The sequence below is a fragment of the Papaver somniferum genome, chromosome 6, assembly GCF_003573695.1.
Source record: "Papaver somniferum cultivar HN1 chromosome 6, ASM357369v1, whole genome shotgun sequence".
NCBI lineage: Eukaryota > Viridiplantae > Streptophyta > Magnoliopsida > Ranunculales > Papaveraceae > Papaver > Papaver somniferum.
In genome coordinates, this window is record NC_039363.1 from 3,128,320 (window position 1) to 3,152,483 (window position 24,164).

The 24,164-nt window shown below is 36.0% G+C and overlaps 4 protein-coding genes across 4 annotated transcripts; all 4 read left to right on the top strand.

Moving 5' to 3' along the window:
* Positions 1–2,700: 2,700 nt before the first annotated feature.
* Positions 2,701–3,533, top strand: LOC113285342 (calphotin-like). The gene has a single exon (XM_026534248.1). It carries the CDS (start codon positions 2,863–2,865, stop codon positions 3,277–3,279), a length of 417 nt encoding a protein of 138 aa, XP_026390033.1. The 5' UTR covers positions 2,701–2,862; the 3' UTR covers positions 3,280–3,533.
* An 8,082-nt stretch (positions 3,534–11,615) lies between these two features.
* LOC113290328 lies at positions 11,616–16,973 on the top strand. Its single transcript, XM_026539940.1, has 4 exons — positions 11,616–12,210; positions 12,311–12,366; positions 14,246–15,708; positions 15,958–16,973. The coding sequence occupies exons 3-4, from the start codon at positions 15,060–15,062 to the stop codon at positions 16,971–16,973; spliced, it is 1,665 nt and encodes a 554-aa protein (XP_026395725.1). The 5' UTR covers positions 11,616–12,210; positions 12,311–12,366; positions 14,246–15,059.
* On the top strand, positions 16,706–18,726 carry LOC113285343. Its single transcript, XM_026534249.1, has 3 exons — positions 16,706–17,125; positions 17,405–17,610; positions 17,786–18,726. Exons 1-3 carry the CDS (start codon positions 17,043–17,045, stop codon positions 17,824–17,826), a joined length of 330 nt encoding a protein of 109 aa, XP_026390034.1. The 5' UTR covers positions 16,706–17,042; the 3' UTR covers positions 17,827–18,726.
* Positions 18,727–19,109: 383 nt separating this feature from the next.
* On the top strand, positions 19,110–20,982 carry LOC113290329. The gene is made up of 5 exons (XM_026539941.1): positions 19,110–19,256; positions 19,412–19,615; positions 19,894–20,016; positions 20,112–20,393; positions 20,899–20,982. The coding sequence occupies exons 1-5, from the start codon at positions 19,110–19,112 to the stop codon at positions 20,905–20,907; spliced, it is 765 nt and encodes a 254-aa protein (XP_026395726.1). The 3' UTR covers positions 20,908–20,982.
* Positions 20,983–24,164: the final 3,182 nt, after the last annotated feature.

Genomic DNA, 24,164 nt, shown 5'->3' on the forward strand with positions numbered 1-24,164 from the left:
GATAGTACGATCCCACGTGTCCTTGTTGCCAAATAGCATTCTTGGATCGTCAGCTTCACCCCAAATGCTACCACGATCAAGGTCAGGTATCATGTCATTAGTATGAGGAAGGTGCGAACCTTGAACTTTAACTTTGCCTTTGCCCTTGCCTTGTGTCGGTTTTTGACCTGGCCCAACATCTTCCTCTAAAACTTGGCTTTGGGTTGCTAATTGACTTGCATCAACCTCATTATCTTCTTCCTCACTTTCCTCTTCATCCTGCTCATCATATGTCTCATTGTAATTAACTGTTCCAGTAGGTTCACGAATTACGAGTCGAGTACAATCACCACTCTCCCATTTTTTCCCTCTATTAGAGCCTTCCCTCAAATGCTTGTCGCGACCTTGTTCTTTCCCTCGAGGAGGTAGAGATAGAGGAGTACCGAGACCGTCCTTCTTTGTTTTCTTAATGCCAGCATCTTTAGTTTTTCCTTTGTTAGGTTCCTTGGCTCTATCCCTACAGCAAAAAACACACGAAATGAATATAAGACAACTCACTATCATATATGATGTCGGCATCGATATACTGAAAAAAGGCTTAGAATCATCAGTACCGGCATTTTCTACAATTATTCTACAATGTCGGGACCAATAAACACATAATAATCTAACAAAATAATTATGCTAGGACAGGATGCCGGCATTATCGAATAATTCTAGACAATGCCGGTGGTCTTAGGTAATTCCAAAGAAGTTCCTGGATACCAAATGAGCACTTCCGGCACATAGGTAAGAATTCATATCCATGCCGTAACCTAGTACCGGCATCGTATTCAACCTAAATTCTATGTTGGTACTGATAACAAATTCCTAGGGTTTCTTGTATACTAAAAGTGGACTGCCGGCATAATCAAATAAATTTATATCAATGCCGTGACAGACTACCGGCATTGTATTCAACCAAAAATCAACGCCAGGATAAAGCATTCAGTTTCAAGTGTTTCGGTAATTCAATACCGGCATAGTATTCATACTAAAATCAATGCTGTAACTGTCTACTGGCATTGCCTTCAACCTAAATTCAATGTCGTTATAAAGTACCATCATTGTATTCATACACATTCAATGCCGGCACTCACTGAAACTCAACTGTTTGAGTTAGGGTTTGCGATTCTAACCTAAACTCACTGTTAAATCGATTCAAACACTTATAAACTAGTTCAAAATCACTTACCTTCTCACAGAAGCCATGTTTAGGAGAGGTTGATTGTCCAATTTCTCTTCTTGTTCTTCTTCTTCTTCGGCAATCAGATTGATTCGTTCTTCTTGAGCAATTGATTTCGATTTTGATTACTGGGGTTTCTTTCCTGGAGGCATAATTATAGATAGATTGGGTAATCGACGAAGATATTTTTGAATCGACGATTAATCGTTGATGAAGAACGATGAAGAAGATGAAGAAAAAAAATCAAAAACCTAACCCTAAGAGTGCCGGAACTGATTTGTGGGGAATGGGGAATAAATGATTTGGTTTTTGATTTTAAGTTTTAGGAGAAAGGGTATAATAATATTTTCATAATATTTTTAATTAACTAAAGAGTATTTTAATATTTTTATGCCCAAAAAACAGGCATTGTCGGTTGGAGGAAGTAATTTATATCCCCCAATTAGTTTTAGTATCCGCCGATCGTACTTTCTTTAACAACGGATTAGTTTTAAGTTGGTTACGAACGAAAGAGACAAACTACCCAGTAAACATCGACACCCCTATACTATGACCAATTGATCCACTAGCCCCAACCTTTCTGAGGAGATTGGCCCTCGAATGCAAAAGAACAAGCGAGCTTGACTGCAATATCCACGAAAGTCGTCCTTAGTGATCTGATGGTGCCGAGTGGAAAGGCATGCTTCCATCGATATAAAAGTAATTCTCTGGAAAAACAAGAGTCGTCGTTGATAAACATACCTCTTGTTGATTGCGTTCTGTTTTTCTTTACCCCATATGAAGATGAATATTAGACAAAACAAACTGTTTTTTCTGGCGTGGAAGTTTTGAGAATAGGTGTTTAAATGCCACGTTATAGTAAATGTTGAACATGATGTGACGCCCATTTAGAATTTGAAAATGATTCGTACACCGAAGAAAAACTCACCGAGACTGCACCGTGTGAGAAAGGATGGGATCCACGCCTACCCACCACCTCCTCATGTTAAGCAGGCTTCAGTAGAGACCGTCAGTTCTATCTCAGTGCACACCGTATTGGTGTGTAGCAAAGCCGTTTAGAATATCATTAAAAGTGCGTCCCCTCTCCTCGTGATGTGACGCCCAGTCAAAAGCGCGCCCCAAACGCGTCACAAAGATGAAAAATCAAGAATTCGTTCAATTCGCATTTGCCGCCAGATAAAAGTTCATTCATGGCATCCATGTATTTCGTAGGCCAACATCCCTGACCTAACACGATGATTTGCCCACACATCACTCCCATCCCGAACATCCTAATATTTTAATGTTGCTGGCCAAAGGGTATTTTGGGAGTCTAGACCTCAACAATGAATGTATACGCAACATACCAATATTTTATAGTATATATAACGCGGAATGATAAGAGAGTGATTGATGGATACAGCTAAGATAACCCAAATTTCTTATCACAATTCGCTGTGTATATTCAAACAACTACGAAAGATAAACAGTCTTCAATCATACATCTTCTCTTTACGAATATATTTTTACATATAAATATCTCCATTTCTCTTCCTTCAAACTCATCACTCTCAATTTCAAAACACATCAAACAACAAAACAACTCTGTTCTACCTCAAGCTCAAAAAAAATATCCTTTCTGCATCACCATTTCTAATTCTTCATCTCTAAGAAGAAAAATGAAGATGTCTGCCGTATTCGCAATTTTCATGGTCATGGGTTTATTATCAACCTCATCAAGAGCTCAAGCTCCGGCAGCAACACCAACTGTTGCCCCTGTTCCTATCGCCTCACCACCAACTGTTGCTGCACCTGTACCAGCAGTTTCAGCTGTTGCACCATCTATAGCCCCAGTTGTAGCACCATCAGTTGCACCGGTAGTAGCACCAGTTACAGCACCAACTGCATCGCCAACATCAGCTCCTACTCCATCATCAGCAGCTCCAACACCTGCCAGTACTACTCCTGCTGCTTCTCCCGGTACCGCCCCTGCTTCACCTCCAGGTGCTGATGCACCATCATCAAGTGCACACAGATTTGTTGCTATCGGATCTGCTTTTGTTGGTGCCTTTGTTGCTTCTGTTTTCTTATTCTAAGCCCAAGATTATTGAGCAATGGATAGCCGTCAGAATTCTATCTACGGTTCGGTTGAACGGCGTGATTTGAGCTCATCATTCTTTTTTCATTTTCGTGTGTATTTCCATTTTTGTTACTATCTTTTGATTTATTATTCTTTGTTTGGGACCATCACTGTTACGGTGATAGGACGGTGGGGATGGATGATTCGTTGTACATTGGGATACTACTTTTGAATAGAAAATGATTCTTGTTGATTGATGGTTGTTATAAATTTTTACTATGGTCAAGCCGCTGATTATCACTTAAAAATTTCCCAGAGACCAAAATATTTTTTGCGTAAACATTTTTTGCTTTCCACAACCGAGAGTCTGGGAACAATAATTTTTCCTTTAAATGATCCCGAAATAATCCACGTGTTGTAGTGTTTTTTCTAGAGATGGGTTAGACTTGAGCTATGATTATTGGTGTCATTAATTTTATTGTTGTATTGCAGTGACTAGGAAGGGACCCAAGAAAGATAAATTTTCTGGTCCAGGTTAGAAACCTTGGTCGAGCAAAAAAAAAAAATTGGCTTGTAGACTGGGAAGTCTATCATGGCTAAAGCCCCCTTTAGCCCAGCTGTAGGTCCGTCATTGGCAGTGACATCTACAAAATTACAACTTTCTCCGTCCCATTATTAAGTGATCTGGTTGATTTAAGAATTTGTCTCACTAATAAGTGACCTATATCACTAAACAATAAGATATTTCTAAAATTATCTTTTTAGTTAATTATAAAAATTTAAGAAATATGTATAATTTGATAGACATGTTTATATTCGTTAAGTAGGTGTTTTAAAATGTTTTTCAATGGTATGAAGTTTGCGATTATTCGTGGAGTAGTTTGGGAGAAAAAAACATTTCTAAATTTCACTATTTATTATCCATAAGGGTATAATTGTAAAAAATGCTTAAATGTACTCTTTTCCTTGCTTGCTTCAAAAATTGTGCAAACTTAAACTAGGTCACTTATAGTGGGACGGAGGGAATTTTTTTTTTTTTTGGTGAACAAGGAACCTTTTGGTTAATAGGATTTTAAGGTTACAATGAGTTTAAGATTGAAAATACGAGAATACAAAAGTAACAATAACATACCGTAAGAGTACAATATCGAGAAATCCGACAAGAGAAAGAGAAGGATTACCGGAATAATACAAATACAAGTATGAATAAGATCCGATTAAATCGGAAGAAGGATGGTTTTTCTCGGAATTAAATGCCAACCATTTAATTTGTTTTTCTTCTTAAGAAAAAAATCCTCCCAACGTAGAAGTGATTTGTTCAAATCTCTTGTAAATAGCGATAAAGTTTCCGTCGTCAAAAACACCACTGATGAAGATTTCGTCGCCGGATAAGTTGATGATGAAGATTCTGATAAAGAGTTCGTCGCCGGAGACAACAAAGATGGATATCTCGTCGTTGGAGAGCATCACTATTAATCTTAGAATCCAACCCAATAACCCAAAATCACCTTTAAAACGAAGATAAACCTCAAACGAGTAGCTAAAATCACCAAAACGGTGTAAATAAGTAGAAAACATAATAAAAACTAAACTAATCTACAAAATTACTATTGATTTAGAGTCGAATATATATTTTATTTTAAAATGAGTAGAGTTAGATATGTATTATTGTTTTAAAAATAAATTTTGAACGAAAAAGATTAAAATATAAAAAAGAATTACTGATTCATTAGTGTTGTCAGTAATTGGATATGACTCATTAATGTAAGCTGGCTAGCTAGCCATAGAAAATAGCAAGAAATCGGAATCCAGTACACAATTCTCCCATTAAATGACCCTTGATTTTAAATAACATCTGACTCACACAATGTCACATGAGTCAGACTCACAGGTTATCTGCTCACATCATCTATCTCACATTTTGAACACTATTTTTTCCATAAAAACTACACGGTAACAAGTTTAAAACTAATATTTTGACGAAATGTTATGCTCCTGTTACGGTGCTCTACATACATACCAAAAATGAATATATTCTAACACAGTAAGCATCACTATTTTCAATCTTAAGTTCAATAGCTGAAAATTCGTTGACTATCAACCGCTGATTTTGAAAGTAAATAGATGGTAACTTTATATATTTTGGGATGTGTTCATATTTAATACCAAAGTAGAGCTTTATATCAAGAACATACCTCAAAATATTAACTTCAAACCCATTACCATAAAAAAAAAATAGTTTCAGAGATTGAAAGCGGGAGTGGGTCCTCCCTAATCAGTAATATCCCAAATTAGATGTGAGCCATGGGGTTTTGTATTGAATAAACACCCGTTTTATCTCAATATTTAAGTGATCTGGTTGATTTAAGAATTTGTCTCACTAATAAGTGACCTATATCACTAAACAATAAGATATTTCTAAAATTATCTTTTTAGTTAATTATAAAAATTTAAGAAATATGTATAATTTGATAGACATGTTTATATTCGTTAAGTAGGTGTTTTAAAATGTTTTTCAATGGTATGAAGTTTGCGATTATTCGTGGAGTAGTTTGGGAGAAAAAAACATTTCTAAATTTCACTATTTATTATCCATAAGGGTATAATTGTAAAAAATGCTTAAATGTACTCTTTTCCTTGCTTGCTTCAAAAATTGTGCAAACTTAAACTAGGTCACTTATAGTGGGACGGAGGGAATTTTTTTTTTTTTTGGTGAACAAGGAACCTTTTGGTTAATAGGATTTTAAGGTTACAATGAGTTTAAGATTGAAAATACGAGAATACAAAAGTAACAATAACATACCGTAAGAGTACAATATCGAGAAATCCGACAAGAGAAAGAGAAGGATTACCGGAATAATACAAATACAAGTATGAATAAGATCCGATTAAATCGGAAGAAGGATGGTTTTTCTCGGAATTAAATGCCAACCATTTAATTTGTTTTTCTTCTTAAGAAAAAAATCCTCCCAACGTAGAAGTGATTTGTTCAAATCTCTTGTAAATAGCGATAAAGTTTCCGTCGTCAAAAACACCACTGATGAAGATTTCGTCGCCGGATAAGTTGATGATGAAGATTCTGATAAAGAGTTCGTCGCCGGAGACAACAAAGATGGATATCTCGTCGTTGGAGAGCATCACTATTAATCTTAGAACCCAACCCAATAACCCAAAATCACCTTTAAAACGAAGATAAACCTCAAACGAGTAGCTAAAATCACCAAAACGGTGTAAATAAGTAGAAAACATAATAAAAACTAAACTAATCTACAAAATTACTATTGATTTAGAGTCGAATATATATTTTATTTTAAAATGAGTAGAGTTAGATATGTATTATAATATAAAAAAGAATTACTGATTCATTAGTGTTGTCAGTAATTGGATATGACTCATTAATGTAAGCTGGCTAGCTAGCCATATAAAATAGCAAGAAATCGGAATCCAGTACACAATTCTCCCATTAAATGACCCTTGATTTTAAATAACATCTGACTCACACAATGTCACATGAGTCAGACTCACAGGTTATCTGCTCACATCTTCTATCTCACATTTTGAACACTATTTTTTCCATAAAAACTACACGGTAACAAGTTTAAAACTAATATTTTGCCGAAATGTTATGCTCCTGTTACGGTGCTCTACATACATACCAAAAATGAATATATTCTAACACAGTAAGCATCACTATTTTCAATTTTAAGTTCAATAGCTGAAAATTCGTTGACTATCAACCGCTGATTTTGAAAGTAAATAGATGGTAACTTTATATATTTTGGGATGTGTTCATATTTAATACCAAAGTAGAGCTTTATATCAAGAACATACCTCAAAATATTAACTTCAAACCCATTACCATAAAAAAAAAATAGTTTCAGAGATTGAAAGCGGGAGTGGGTCCTCCCTAATCAGTAATATCCCAAATTAGATGTGAGCCATGGGGTTTTGTATTGAATAAACACCCGTTTTATCTCAATATTTAAGTGATCTGGTTGATTTAAGAATTTGTCTCACTAATAAGTGACCTATATCACTAAACAATAAGATATTTCTAAAATTATCTTTTTAGTTAATTATAAAAATTTAAGAAATATGTATAATTTGATAGACATGTTTATATTCGTTAAGTAGGTGTTTTAAAATGTTTTTCAATGGTATGAAGTTTGCGATTATTCGTGGAGTAGTTTGGGAGAAAAAAACATTTCTAAATTTCACTATTTATTATCCATAAGGGTATAATTGTAAAAAATGCTTAAATGTACTCTTTTCCTTGCTTGCTTCAAAAATTGTGCAAACTTAAACTAGGTCACTTATAGTGGGACGGAGGGAATTTTTTTTTTTTTGGTGAACAAGGAACCTTTTGGTTAATAGGATTTTAAGGTTACAATGAGTTTAAGATTGAAAATACGAGAATACAAAAGTAACAATAACATACCGTAAGAGTACAATATCGAGAAATCCGACAAGAGAAAGAGAAGGATTACCGGAATAATACAAATACAAGTATGAATAAGATCCGATTAAATCGGAAGAAGGATGGTTTTTCTCGGAATTAAATGCCAACCATTTAATTTGTTTTTCTTCTTAAGAAAAAAATCCTCCCAACGTAGAAGTGATTTGTTCAAATCTCTTGTAAATAGCGATAAAGTTTCCGTCGTCAAAAACACCACTGATGAAGATTTCGTCGCCGGATAAGTTGATGATGAAGATTCTGATAAAGAGTTCGTCGCCGGAGACAACAAAGATGGATATCTCGTCGTTGGAGAGCATCACTATTAATCTTAGAATCCAACCCAATAACCCAAAATCACCTTTAAAACGAAGATAAACCTCAAACGAGTAGCTAAAATCACCAAAACGGTGTAAATAAGTAGAAAACATAATAAAAACTAAACTAATCTACAAAATTACTATTGATTTAGAGTCGAATATATATTTTATTTTAAAATGAGTAGAGTTAGATATGTATTATTGTTTTAAAAATAAATTTTGAACGAAAAAGATTAAAATATAAAAAAGAATTACTGATTCATTAGTGTTGTCAGTAATTGGATATGACTCATTAATGTAAGCTGGCTAGCTAGCCATAGAAAATAGCAAGAAATCGGAATCCAGTACACAATTCTCCCATTAAATGACCCTTGATTTTAAATAACATCTGACTCACACAATGTCACATGAGTCAGACTCACAGGTTATCTGCTCACATCATCTATCTCACATTTTGAACACTATTTTTTCCATAAAAACTACACGGTAACAAGTTTAAAACTAATATTTTGACGAAATGTTATGCTCCTGTTACGGTGCTCTACATACATACCAAAAATGAATATATTCTAACACAGTAAGCATCACTATTTTCAATCTTAAGTTCAATAGCTGAAAATTCGTTGACTATCAACCGCTGATTTTGAAAGTAAATAGATGGTAACTTTATATATTTTGGGATGTGTTCATATTTAATACCAAAGTAGAGCTTTATATCAAGAACATACCTCAAAATATTAACTTCAAACCCATTACCATAAAAAAAAAATAGTTTCAGAGATTGAAAGCGGGAGTGGGTCCTCCCTAATCAGTAATATCCCAAATTAGATGTGAGCCATGGGATTTTGTATTGAATAAACACCCGTTTTATCTCAATATTTAAGTGATCTGGTTGATTTAAGAATTTGTCTCACTAATAAGTGACCTATATCACTAAACAATAAGATATTTCTAAAATTATCTTTTTAGTTAATTATAAAAATTTAAGAAATATGTATAATTTGATAGACATGTTTATATTCGTTAAGTAGGTGTTTTAAAATGTTTTTCAATGGTATGAAGTTTGCGATTATTCGTGGAGTAGTTTGGGAGAAAAAAACATTTCTAAATTTCACTATTTATTATCCATAAGGGTATAATTGTAAAAAATGCTTAAATGTACTCTTTTCCTTGCTTGCTTCAAAAATTGTGCAAACTTAAACTAGGTCACTTATAGTGGGACGGAGGGAATTTTTTTTTTTTTGGTGAACAAGGAACCTTTTGGTTAATAGGATTTTAAGGTTACAATGAGTTTAAGATTGAAAATACGAGAATACAAAAGTAACAATAACATACCGTAAGAGTACAATATCGAGAAATCCGACAAGAGAAAGAGAAGGATTACCGGAATAATACAAATACAAGTATGAATAAGATCCGATTAAATCGGAAGAAGGATGGTTTTTCTCGGAATTAAATGCCAACCATTTAATTTGTTTTTCTTCTTAAGAAAAAAATCCTCCCAACGTAGAAGTGATTTGTTCAAATCTCTTGTAAATAGCGATAAAGTTTCCGTCGTCAAAAACACCACTGATGAAGATTTCGTCGCCGGATAAGTTGATGATGAAGATTCTGATAAAGAGTTCGTCGCCGAAGACAACAAAGATGGATATCTCGTCGTTGGAGAGCATCACTATTAATCTTAGAACCCAACCCAATAACCCAAAATCACCTTTAAAACGAAGATAAACCTCAAACGAGTAGCTAAAATCACCAAAACGGTGTAAATAAGTAGAAAACATAATAAAAACTAAACTAATCTACAAAATTACTATTGATTTAGAGTCGAATATATATTTTATTTTAAGATGAGTAGAGTTAGATATGTATTATTGTTTTAAAAATAAATTTTGAACGAAAAAGATTAAAATATAAAAAAGAATTACTGATTCATTAGTGTTGTCAGTAATTGGATATGACTCATTAATGTAAGCTGGCTAGCTAGCCATAGAAAATAGCAAGAAATCGGAATCCAGTACACAATTCTCCCATTAAATGACCCTTGATTTTAAATAACATCTGACTCACACAATGTTACATGAGTCAGACTCGCAGGTTATCTGCTCACATCTTCTGTCTCACATTTTGAACACTATTTTTTCCATAAAAACTACACGGTAACAAGTTTAAAACTAATATTTTGACGAAATGTTATGCTCCTGTTACGGTGCTCTACATACATACCAAAAATGAATTTATTCTAACACAGTAAGCATCACTATTTTTAATCTTAAGTTCAATAGCTGAAAATTCGTTGACTATCAACCGCTGATTTTGAAAGTAATAGATGGTATCATGGTAACTTTATATATTTTGGGATGTGTTCATATTTAATACCAAAGTAGAGCTTTATATTAAGAACATACCTCAAAATATTAACTTCAAACCCATTACCATGAAAAAAAATAGTGTCAGAGATTGAAAGCGGGAGTGGGTCCTCCCTAATCAGTAATATCCCAAATTAGATGTGAGCCATGGGGTTTTGTATTGAATAAACACCCGTTTTATCTCAATATTTAAGTTTGGGGAAGACTTTTTAGTATCTATTTTCATTGGTTTGTAGTCATTTCAGAAATCAGTTTACTGGACCGCACTTTACAATGTATTTAAGCCAATTCAAAAACTACCATTATTACGATCCACGCTACCAGTCAAATGTGACTATGGCGAGCACTTACAGATGACATAAACGAAACCGGAGGTGAAAACCGAGCCATACATATTTTGATTGTTTTTTTTTCCACTGGACTACATTAAGGGCAACCCCATTACTTGTGCCCTTAATGTAGATAAGGGATTTAAGATCGGATTCATTACGGAGTTAATAAGTGGATAGGTAGGAACCAACCAAATGATAAATGGAATAGCGGTCCATCTTCAACATCGGAGTATAAAGTCACACCTTCCAATCGTTTTTATTTACTTTATATTTTGTTTCATGAATCAGTTAAAAATAAGCAGTGTATCAAAATTCATATAAGACAACATAGATTATGGTATCTCTCCGATACCCACCTATTGGTAATATTTAAAACGTCGTGGATGCAGAACTCATTTTTTTTCCTGGTAAGTTCAATATCATTGATGAACCTTTAGATATTTTCAAAGAGATGCCGTGAACAAAGCTAATTTGCCAGCCCCAGGCCGAGATGCAATTGACAGAATTAAAATATGCAAGACGCGTCACAAAGATGAAAAATGCAAGATGATTTCGCCCCTTCCACGTCCGCCTCTTGATAAAAAGTTCTTTCATTATTTCTTTCGAGTGGAGGCCAACAAGGCAACAACATCCCTGACCTAAGGCTGGCCAAAAGGGTATTTGGGAGTCTAAACCGACCACGGAGTGCTCAACAATGAATGAATATGTAAGCAACAAACCCAATATTATAACGCGAAAAAGCAAAATGATGAGACTGATACAGCTAATTTAATCACAGTGCGCTGTATATTCAAAGTTCAAACAACTAAGAAAGAACCTTCTTGGATTAGCAATCTTCAATCATACATCTCTTTTTTTTTTAAATCTATAAATATCTCCATTTCTCTTCCTTCAAACTCATCACTCTCAATTTCAAAACACATCAAACAACAAAAATTCTCTTTTCTTTCTAGCTAAAATCTTCTCTGCATCTTTACGCATTTCTAATTCTCTTTAAGAAAAATGAAGATCTCTGCAGTATTCGCAATCTTTATGATCATTGGTTTGTTATCAACTTCATCAAGACACTACAGAAAAGAAGGCTTCTAGGGACGGCCACTTTTAAAAAAAACGTCCCTAGAGATTAGTTGTTGGGACACTCCACTTTAGCCGTCCCTAGAACTGTCCATTTGGGACGTCCCTATCTGGCCGTCACTATTGGTCCACTAATAGGGACGCATTATTTTTACCCGTTCCCAATAGATAGATTTTTGACGGTTACGATTGAGTCATCAGTAGTTTAATTATTTTACGCCTGAAAACACAGGAAAACATTTTCTTTTCTTTTTTTCTTGGTTATACCGGCCTTCTTTCAGTTTCTCTTCACATTCTTCCTCCCCTGCTGAAAAAATCTCGTTAAGTTAAACCTCCTCCGTTCGTGATTTTACCCTGTGAGATCTCAAATTCGTCCGCAGTGAAGCGACACTTGATTCTAAGGTTAAATTTCTTCCTCCTTCTCTTTCAGTCTTACGTTGATTTGATTTTAGGTTTTGCGAATTTTTTTTTAAAACCTCACGTTGTTGTTTTTTGATTTTAGGGTTTGCAAATTACAAGAGCACACTTTCCGCATCTCCATCGATTTTGGGAATTCAGGTGGTTTTATATCAAATTTCAGTTACTGATTTCTTCAACAAATTAGTGATGTGCGTTATTTTATTTTGTTTGATATGTGACATATGTCTGCTCATAGTTTTATACTTTGTCATATCATGTAATTGATTCGAAATTAGGGATTTAAATGCTGGCAGAGTTAGGTTTAATGGCTCCAATTTCACTTGCATTGTGATTCCAATTAGCTAGAATGTTGCTTCATGCCCCTTTCTCATTTTTATTACGGAATCTAGGATTTTCTTTAATAATGAGAATGAATCAGGGATTGAATCCCACTTGAAAGTGAGTTAGTTGAGTGCTTGGTAGTTGTACCAAAAGGTGTACTGTGGGGGTTCCAATCCCATTTACATTGAGTAGTATCAACTGAGTGCTTGTCTGTCTTTTGATTTGGATTAGCTGAAATGTTGCGTCGAGCTTTCATTATAATTTCACGAATGCTAGTGGGTTGCGTTAATCGTAAGTTTGTTCCTTAGTTTGTGTTCATATTCATGTGAACCTGGATTTGGTTATTATTTCATTTCTTTTTGTTTTTGTTAGATGAACGCGATTAAATCTGTATTCAAGAAATTTGACGACTAGGTTCAAAGTTTAAATGTCTTGTAGGGGATGGACCCCCATTATTTTGGTAAGTGCATGTTATACACATGATATGCCAGCTCAAGCACCTTTCAGTTTGCAAATTACTTTTATGCAACGGAACTTTGTTTTGGATGGTCCTCTTTTATGGAGTTCTTCCTCTTGGGAAAGTAACTTCCTTGCTGGAACTAAATTTAGGTTATCTGGCATCCCCCAAGCTCTTCTTTTAGGGGTCAAGTTTTCTATAACTATTATCCCTCATGACTTACAGGAAGGGACGACTAATCATACCTGATCCAACAGCTGCCTCCAAACTCATAAAAGTCGGTGAGGTCTTGGATGCAGTGGTTTGGAATTTAAATAAAGTGTGAGTATGAGGTTACTTGTTACTAGATGCAATTATTCAGTAGAAACTGTCGGTGGAAAACGTTTCGCTTAGTAATTCATTTGTGATTACTGGAGGGATCACAAGTACACAATGAAATTTACAGGGTTTGAAATTTATCCATGCTCTTATTATCCCTTTTATCATTTACCCACTAGCGCAAGGATCACAACATGACATTTAGAGAATACCATCTCCCTTGAACCAATGTTTGCTTAATTCCGGGGTTGTTTTATTTTTATTTTGCTGAAACCATGGAAAACTGATTCATTTTCTTTATTGGATTTCACATTGTTGGATATTTTCTAACGAATTCACACTCAATAGAAATAATATTCCATATTGTTTTCATTACCTGGAGATGCACTTTAGGATTTGAAGGAGAAATAATATCCCCATTGCTCTTTCCTGAGAGATAGAAGTCATAGTTATGTACTTCTGCTGCTGTGTATTTATCCATGTTCTTATTAGCCCTTTCATGTTCTTATTAGCATCGTTTGTTATTATCACTACAAAAAAGAAGGCCTCTAGGGACGGCCACTTTTTTGAATTATCAGATATTGGATACAAAACCAGTATAATCTCAGAATGTCATTAATTTGTGTGTTTGTCATGTTATCCACAAATGTAATTGTGATTATTCCATGCCAACAGAATAGATTGTTTAATCGAGCATGTGTGTCTGAAAGGTCCAATTCAATAATCTTGGTCTTACTTTGATTGATTGATTATATTAACTGGCGCAATATATACAAACTCCTCACTATAAAACAGGTGGTAATTGATAGGGAAATTGACATTTGTTCCAATATACTAGAAGACAACGTAGACTTAAAGGTTGGTGGTCATGATCATTTTATCTATGTACAATACTCATTGACTTAAGGTGTGTTGCGCCAGGTGCATATTGCTGGTGTTGGCGATTGGGTTCATTTCATCGCAGGATCATTCTCTGGCTTGCATGCTCATAATCATCCCTCGCTATTAACTTATAAAGGTAATGGAATTGTTAAATTTGTAAAGTTTAGTGTAACTATCACCAAGTAATTCTTACTAATTCATGTCTGTCCTGCGTTCTTTTCCTCTTTCTGTTGGGTTTGTGGCATATGTGTGCGTGCGTGATTAGTGGTTTCCGTTAATCATAAGTTTGTTCCTTAGTCATTTTGTGTAAAACCATGGATAAGAGCTGGGTTCACAAGGATCGGTGGGTTAAAGAGTATGAAGATGGCGTGAGGCTATTCTTGGACCATGCATTCGAGAAAGGAGTTGTTACTGAAGATAGTAAAATGAAATGTCCTTGCAGAAAGTGCAATAATGTTAATTACAAAGTTAGAAGTGAAATTTTCAGTGATTTGATATTGCACGGTATGATGAGAAATTATACTACATGGTTTCATCATGGTGAGAGTTTAAGCTCAATGGTCTCATCAAGTATCGCACCACAAGATACATGTTTTGAGGTCAGAAATAACAACGATGAACGACCAGGGGATGACCTTTTTGGCATGCTGCGAGCTGTGTGTGGAATACCAATGCGTGATAATGAAGGTATGGATGATAGGGGTTACGGTGAAGGTATGGATGATATGGATGGCGATGAAGATATGGATAATGGGGATGGAGGAGCGAGTGGTTTACCATGTAATTGTACAACTTCTAGGTTTTATAAATTTATCGAGGAGTCAAAGATACCATTGTATCCTGGCTGCGAAAAATGTCAGTGATGTCTTTTCTTGTCCGATTTTGGAAATATAAATGTGTTGGCGGGATGTCTGAGAAGTCAGCCAAGGATATGCTTCAACTTATGAGGGATTCATTTCCTGATAATTGTAATTTGCTAGAAAATTTCACACAGTGCAAGAAAATACTTTCAGAGTTAGGATTGACTTACAATAAGATTGATGCGTGTCCGAATGACTGCATTCTTTATTATAAGGAGTACGCTGATAGGGAAACATGCCCTGTTTGTAAAGCATCTCGTTACAAATATGGAACCAAAACACCAGCTAAGATTCTTCGCCACTTTCCTTTGAGACCTCGGCTACAGCGGCTGTACATGGAATCTAAGACTACAGGATATATGAGATGGCATGCTGAAGGGCGTCCAAGGGATGGTAAAATGAGACATCCAGCTGATTCTGAAGATTGGAAGCATTTCGATGAGATGAATCCGACGTTTGCTGCTGAACCGAGGAATATCAGACTAGGTTTAGCAACAGACGGTTTTAGTCCATACCATTCAACCAGAAATCCGCATAGCACATGGCCTGTGGTCCTTTTACCATACAATCTGCCCCCATGGTTGTGCATGAAGCAACCTAACATGATCTTGTCTTTGCTTATACCAGGCCCCTATAGTCCAGGTATGCCATTTTCTCTATCTCTGACTTGTCATTTTTTTTAAATCTGTATATGATATTCCTTATATTGTTGTTGAAAGTATATAAACAAGTCAGTTCAATAGCCAACTTATAATGCTGTAAGGTTTATTTAGTATGAGATCATTTATATTGCCAATTTTTTAAAATCTCTATATAATAGTTTTAAATTATAATGACAGAAGCAGTTTTATCTTGATTCGAGTATAATTATTTTAAATCATTATTCCCCAGGTAACGATATTGATGTATACATGAGGCCCTTAATCGACGAGCTTAAGGAGTTTTGGGAAGAAGGGGAAAATACATATGATTCTTCACGAAATGAAATGTTTAATATGCCTGTGGGTTTATTGTGGACTATAAGTGATTATCATGGACTAGCGATGCTATCAGGATGGAGTATCAAAGGCAAGTTGGCATGTCCAACGTGTCAGGAAGATACACCGCATCAGAGGTTGAAGCATGGAAGAAAAACCTGCTACATGGGACACCGACGCTTCTTTCCAATGGGTCACAGGTTTCGCTCTCTAACGAAGGAATTCAATGGTAATGTGGAATACGGTTCACCACCAAACCCATTGTTAGGGCCAGATATCTTGCAGAAGCTAAAACACATTCCACATGTATTTGGAAAACAGTTTGAGGATAGTCTGATGGGTGATCGTCCACGCAAGAGAAAAGAACGAGAATCAAATACAGCTACGAGTAACATGTCGGGCAATTGGAAGAAATTGAGTATTTTTTATGAACTGCCGTACTGGGCAGATAATATACTCAAACACAATTTAGATATCATGCACACTGAGAAGAATGTGTGCGATAGCGTTATTGGTACTCTGCTGGATATGGATAAGAAAGCCAAGGATGGTCTAAAGGAAAGGTTAGATCTTCAGCTCCTAAATCTCAGACCTGAGCTTCACCCAATTATGACTGCAAATGGGAAGAAATTCTTCTTACCAAATGCATGTTACTTTATGGATAATGCTAAAAAGGAGATGTTCCTTAGTGTCTTGAATAACTTGAAGACCCCAGATGGTTACTCTTCACTCATTGCAAGATGTGTGAATATGAAACAGCGTAAGATTTTTGGATTAAAGAGTCATGATTCACATGTGATAATGCAGCAGCTATTGCCTTTGGAAATTCGAAAGACGTTGTCAGATAGAGTTAGTTCTGTGTTAATTGAGTTAAGTTCATTCTTCCAAGAACTATTCTCCAAGAATTCACGGCCTAAAGACTTCAAATAATTAGAAAAGCGCATCACACTCATTCTCTGTAACTTGGAGCAGATATTTCCTCCTGCCTTCTTTGACATTATGGTACACTTGCTTATCCATTTGCCAACAAAGGCGCGTATTGGTGGACCTGTTCAGTATCGATGGATGTACCCGATTGAAAGGTATATGGTCTCTTTATTCTCTTTCTCTTTTGGCATTCAAATTTGGTTCTTTGTTACCTTTTAGATTGAATGTTGTACATCTTCATTTTTTTTTTGTGCATTTAAATTTGGTTCTTTGTTACCTTCTGAAGTAAACTAGTGTCACTTTATTTTCTTCTTTGTTTGAACTTGAGATTGCATAAGTTCTTAGTCATCATTCATCGGTGAATTTCGTTTCCTGCATCAATGAATTCATCATAGAATTGGAATAAGGATTATTCGATTTGAATTCTTCAACAGGTATTTGTACACTCTCAAGAAATATGTCAGGAATAAAGCTCATCCGGAGGGATCCATTGCTGAAGGATATTTGGCTGATGAATGTGTGACATTTTTGTCGAGGTACCTCAAAGATGTAGAGTCACGAATAAACAGACCAGTTAGATACGTGGATGATACACACATTGGGAATGCTGCATGGATTTTTCTAAGTGGCAATCAAAAAGGTTGTTGCACGACTATATCCTTTTCAATGATGCTAACGTGGATACATACGCAGAGTAAAATTTCTGTTTTCTGTAATTGGATCTCTAATGATATAACTAATTAGGTATTTGCTGGTCTAATTAAATGTATTATGGACGAGTTATCTCTAATTAATTTGTTGTTTCTTTGATGTAGGAAACAGAAGGCCACTCTGGCTATGTTACACCCTAAAATGAATCAACGTTAGCGCCAAGGGAAACACAAAAATGAGTTTGTTGATTGGTTCAGGGACCATATCATGTTACTTGGTCAAGCTAAATTACCATTTGCAGAAGGATTGGACGTGCTAGCTGAAGGTCCATTCACAACTACGAGACGATTCACCGGTTATACTACTCGTGGTTATAGCTTCAGAACAGTCAGTAAGGATTCTAGAGCAAAGACACAGAACAGTGGTATTGTAGTAGAGTCAACAGCACCTTTCTATAGGAATGCAGCGGATCAGAACCCGAACAATGATACTGAGCTCACATATTATGGACAAGTTAAAGACATAATTGAGCTGACTTATAGACAAAGCCGTAAATTTGTATTATTCGAGTGTGACTGGTTTGATGTTGTTAGTGGATCAGGCAGAGGTAAGAAGGTGTATAACTTAGGGTTCACTCTCGTAAATTTCAATCATCGCATACCAACACAGAAAGAAGAACCTTTCGTTTTGGCCTCTCAAGTGCGGCAAGTTTTTTATTCTCAAGATCCTATAGACTTGGATTGGCACGTGGTGGTAAGGAATATACCCAGGGATGTTTTTGACATGGGTGAGGGTAATGCTGATGAACTACTTGACACTGATCCATTTGGAAGGGATTCTGAGCAAGTCGGTATTGAAGATGATGATATCAGCGTTGTTAGAGATGAAGGGAGTGGGGTGTTTGTTGATGCTCCAGCAAGGAATGTTAATAGTCAACAAGGTGTATAAAACGGAAGTGTTTATGAAAACATTGAAGAAGAAGAAGAAGAAGATGACGAAGAAGAAGAAGAATACGTCGGGGACAAGGAAGAATCAGAAGATGAAGAGTACGTAGATGGGGTTACAGATAATGATGATGGTGGTGATGGTGATAGTGATGGTGATAGTGAAGATGATGGTGATAGTGTTAACCTGAACAACTGAATCGATGATGATTAAGTTCATCATTTGTAACTTAATTAGGATTTTCTATTTGCGAACTAGTTCTGTACAAGTTTTGAACCATTATTTGTGCTTATAATACTACATTATTATTTGTCCTTATTATACTACGTTATGATTTGTGCTTATTATTTCCTTAGCAAGAACTGCAGGAGATCTGATGTTGTTTTCTGTACTAACATCATTGGTTCCCATTACGTCATTTGTTTCCATGTGTTGTAGGATGACTGATCAAGAAGGGACAAAAGGAAAGGGCGTTCGAGGGAAAGGAAGTTGTTATTCCTAGAAGATGTCGAAGAGGGACAGAAGCTACCGGTGGAAAAATTCATGAGTCAGCCTTCTGGGGAGCACCAATCAGATCTAGATCATTATATCGGCCGTCTAGCTAGAGATGGTTACATGCTTCCATTGTCCGTATCCAATTGGAAGTATATGGCGCCTAATCGGATTCAGAAAGCTTTGGATGATATAAAGGTGAAGTTCATTGCCCTTCAAATTATTTGGTAATAATTCAGGATAGTAGTTTAAGTTGACATCTAATTGGTTTCATTTTATTCAATTTTGCATCAAATTTATTGACGGAGCCATTCATTTCCTAATAATTGTGTTGTTTTTGTATTTAATGACAGCATGTATTTGACTGCCCCCAAGAACTTGATGCTACCATCAGGAGTAGGCTTAATCATTACTGGAGGGATCACAAACATACAATCAAATCAGCAGGGTATGATCCGAACAGAAGTGAGGCGCATAATCTTGCACACCGACCTGCAGATGTTGTGGAAAGTCAGTGGGCGCCGTTAGTTAAAATGTGGAATACCCAGAAAAATAAAGTACGTATTTGTTGTTATCCATGCTCTTTTTAGCCGTTCTATCATTTTCCCACTAGAAAGGCTCACAGCAAGCGTCGTTTGTTATTATGATTTTGTTTTGAAACATGAGTTGGCGGCTAAGAATAAACAAAATAGGTCCAAACAAACAATTCAACACACTGGTGGCTCCAAGACACATATGGAATATGCAAAAGAGGTAAAGATTCTGTTCAGTTTGATCTTGGTGAGGATGTTTCGTATGTTATATGCAACCAACAACACAAAATTTCATTTTACAGATGCTAGCCAAAACAGGAAGGTTCCCTGAACGACACGAGATATTTCGTAGAACCAGGACAAAGAAAAGGAAAACATCATATCCAAATGAAGAAGTGATGGATCATGTTCCTGCTGAACAATACGTATACCTTTATACTTCTAAGTTTTCTTTCGGGTCATCTGTTTTTTGCATTTGTAATTCGAATTGGCCTAACTTTCGAGATTGATTTACTTGTAGGATCGCATGGTGGAAATACACAACCAGGATAACCAACCTGGATCTGGAGTCGTTTTAGGTGGACGAAATGATGCATTTGCGGCTGTAATGGGACCAGATAGGCGTGGTCGGGTCCGTTGCTTTGGCAGCACTGTGAAGCCGAAACAGTTTTGTGGCGAGTCATCATCATCAAGTAAAGTCGTTCAATTGACAGAGGAAAATGCAATGCTCAAACGAAGGTTTGCAGAATTGGAGGCTCAAGTTGCAGTATTACCACCAAATCAGAACAACGAAGGACTCGAGGTATCATACATCATTCACTTTTTTCTTCTTGTACATGCAATTTCAGTCAATAGTGGAAACATTTTGGCAGAATGCAACTATTGATTGTTGCCATTTTGAATTGATATGATTAACCTTAGACTCAGTGGTTATTTAGGTATGTATGAGCTTCCGTGTTATCTAAGTCACTATCTCTTAGGCCACCTGGCACAAAATTAGGTTCTCAACTATGCCTTAAGCGTCATTGTTTAGGCTTCATGGTGGTCTCTAAGAACTGGGGAGTAAGTATTGAATATCTGGAGTGGCTTAGCAACATGTGCGCTGTGACTTAAAGTCAGCCTATGACCCTATGTCTTAAATTTACCTTAATGCTCTATGTTGTGTTAATTGACGAAAAGACCAGTCTCCATTAGAATCTCAGAACTGATTGTTGCCATTATGAATGTGTTGAGTTTTTTTTCTCTTTTCCTGGCTGAGAAGAATGTAACTATCGAGTATTTATTGAGTATATTTCTGTTTGTTGCAGGAAATGTGACATGAAAAGCTGCATGAAGGGTTAGTTGCCAGATTTTGACAGATGATAGACAGATGATAAAATAGCACTCAAATGCCGCAGGCTGCTAATTGTAGTTAACAGATGAGACACCATTTACTGTAGAGATTATATGAACATCTAAACTTTTGCTTGTTTTTTGAGAATGGTTGGGTCTCTTTTGTAAACAAATAACTTGGTTTTTGAGTATCCATACAAAAAAAAAAGTCTTCTATGAGTTTGTCTTTGTTCTGTGGATGTATGGCATTCTAGTTGTCTCTAGTTTTATGATGTATGGCATCCAATCCTATGAGGGGATGGCATTCTGCCAATTAAAGCAGGGGAACAAAGCTTCAATATTCAGATATTAGGGACCTTGTTTTTCTGGCGGTTTAAAAACCGTCCCTAAAAGATGGAGCCGTCCCTAGAAGAATTAGTGGCGGCCAAAAAGAAACGTCCCTAGAAGATGGAGCTGCCCCTAGAAGGGTTAGTGGCGGCCCAAAAGAAACGTCCCTAGAAGATGAAGCCGTCCCTAATAGTATTACTGACGGCCACTCAGAACCGTCCCTAGAAGGAAAATCCGTCCTTAGTAGTATTAGTGACGGTGGATCTGGGGACGCAACTACAAAGGTCCCTAATATATTTTTGGGACGGCTTTCAAGTTCTTGGGATGTTTTTCTGACCGTCCCTAGAGGCCTTCCGTTTTGTAGTGAAAGCTCAAGCTCCAACAGCAACACCAACTGTTGCACCTGTTCCAATTGCTTCACCACCAACAGTAGTTGCACCTGTACCAGCAGTTTCATCACCAGCACCATCAGTAGCACCAGTTACATCACCTACCGTTTCACCAACATCAGCTCCTACTCCATCTTCATTAGCTCCAACACCTGCCCCTGCTAAAGCTCCAGCTGCTGCTGCCCCTGGAACCACCCCTGCTTCAGCTCCAGCTGATGCACCATCATCAAGTGCACACAGATTTGTGGCTGTTGGATCTGCTTTTGTTGGTACATTTGTTGCTTCTGTTTTCTTATTCTAAGACCAAGATCATTTGAGTAATATTTAGCCGCTGGATTTTAATCTAGGAATCGGTTGAATCGGCGTGATTTGATCTCATCATATTTTTTCTTCTTTTAATTCTTTTGAATTTCCATTTTTGGATTTTTTTTCTCTTATGATTTACTCCCTCCGTCCCACTATTAAATGACCTAGTTCAAATTCGCACAATTTTTAAGGCAAGCAATGGAAAAGAATATTTTAAGCATATTTTACAATTATACCCTTATAGATAATAATTAGTGAAATTTTAAAATGATTTATCTCTCAAACTACACCATTGATGTTCGCAAACTTTATACCATTGAAAAGCATTTTAAAACACCTACGTAACGAATACAAATATGTCTGTCAAATTATGCATATTTCATATATTTCTTATAGTCAATTAAAAGGATAATTTAAGAAATATCTCCTTGTTTAGTGATATAGGTCACTTAACAATGGGACAGAATCTAAAAATAAATAGGTCACTTAATAGGAGGTGGAGGGAGTATTATTTTTTATTTGGGGACTATTATTGTTACTGATAGTGCGGTGGAGGACGAATGAATTCTTTGTAAGCTTTGGTGTACATAGGATATTATTGAATAAAATTGATTCTTCTTATTTGTCTATTTAAACATTCTAATTTGGATCTTTACCAAATTGGTTGTTAATTTTTTTTTTTTTGAGTATGGTAAAGTCATTAACCATGAGTAGATGATATCAAATTAACCTGAGATTTCTAGGACAGAATATTGAGGTTCCATTCTATCAATTTGGTTGATTCCTCTTCATTTTTCATTTGCTTTTAAATTCCCATTACAGGGGTTTATACAATGTCAATTCAAGCGCAACATCTTTTGGTTTATTCTTAATTGTAGTTCTTTCCCTAATTTTTACTATTTGCTTGGTTGTCAATATTTAACTTGGATGCAGCATAAGCATTTATGTGTGGGTGTCCATGATCACGCCTGGGTTCTTCGCAGCATCAGGGTTGGTTACATCCTTAGGATTTTCTTATTACATTCAGATGATCAACAATAATATGTTTACCTAGTCTAAGAATGCTAAGCAACAATTGCTCAAAAAGATGGATTTTTGGGGTTATTTGTGACGCAATTACGTGGGTCTGTGGCGGGCTACATTTATCTAAAACTAGAGATTAAGAGGATCAGAACTTGGTGACATTTTGATGGGATTTGGTTTGTTACCAATTTGGTGGTGCAGACCATCTTGCGAGAGGGAAACAAGGGGTGGGTTGATTAGCTAATAGGCATGACAGTTGGTGGGAACAATTTTGTGCTTTAGTTCGTGGAAGATTTTCTCCTGTAAAATTTGTTGATGCTATATTAGATATTAGCACAATTGATCAGAAAGGTACTGTACGTGAACATATACCTGAATTTGAGCATCTATTAAACTTTTTTGATTTTCCTGAGTATTACTTGATCAGTTGCTTCATTCGTTCTTTAAAACCTCATACTGGTACTACGGTTAAGTTATTGGCACCACAAACATTTATTGAGGCTTTTACTAAAACAATTCATCAAGAAGAAGCTTATGCAGCTGTTACTAAGGCTGTCACTAGACAACCTTACCATCCTCCTCCATTCAGGCATGTTGCTGCGGTACAACCTACTCCGTACAATAAGTCTTCTTTGCATCCAGGAGCTAGACGTTTGTCACCAACTGAAAAAAAAAGAATGAAGAGACCAAGGTCTTTGCTTTAACTGTAATTAACTCTTCAAGCCTAATCATGTTTGGGTAAATCCCATATTAACTATCTTGGATACTGATGAGGAGATTAATGAGCTTTCTACAACACCATCTGAAGCTGTACCTCTTACTTCAATTGAAGATATTCCTATTGCTTTTGAGGTTGTAGACTCAACTGACAGTGATCCTAAAATTTCCTTCAATTCATTCATGGGATCTACTTTTCCAGGGACTATGTGAATTACTAGTACCACCAAGACTCAGTCTATTACAGTTTTGCTTGATTCTCCACCCATAATTTCTTACATCCGTTTGTGGCTAAGAAATGTGGTTATGAGATTCACTCTAAGAAATCTCCACTAAGTGTCACAGTTGGTGATGGAGGGAAGCTGGACACTAGAGGTTATTTTATAGATGTTCCTATACGACTTCAACAATATGAATTTACCACTGATTTCCATTTACTTGATATTAGTGGATGCGACGCAGTTTTTGGAGTTCAATGG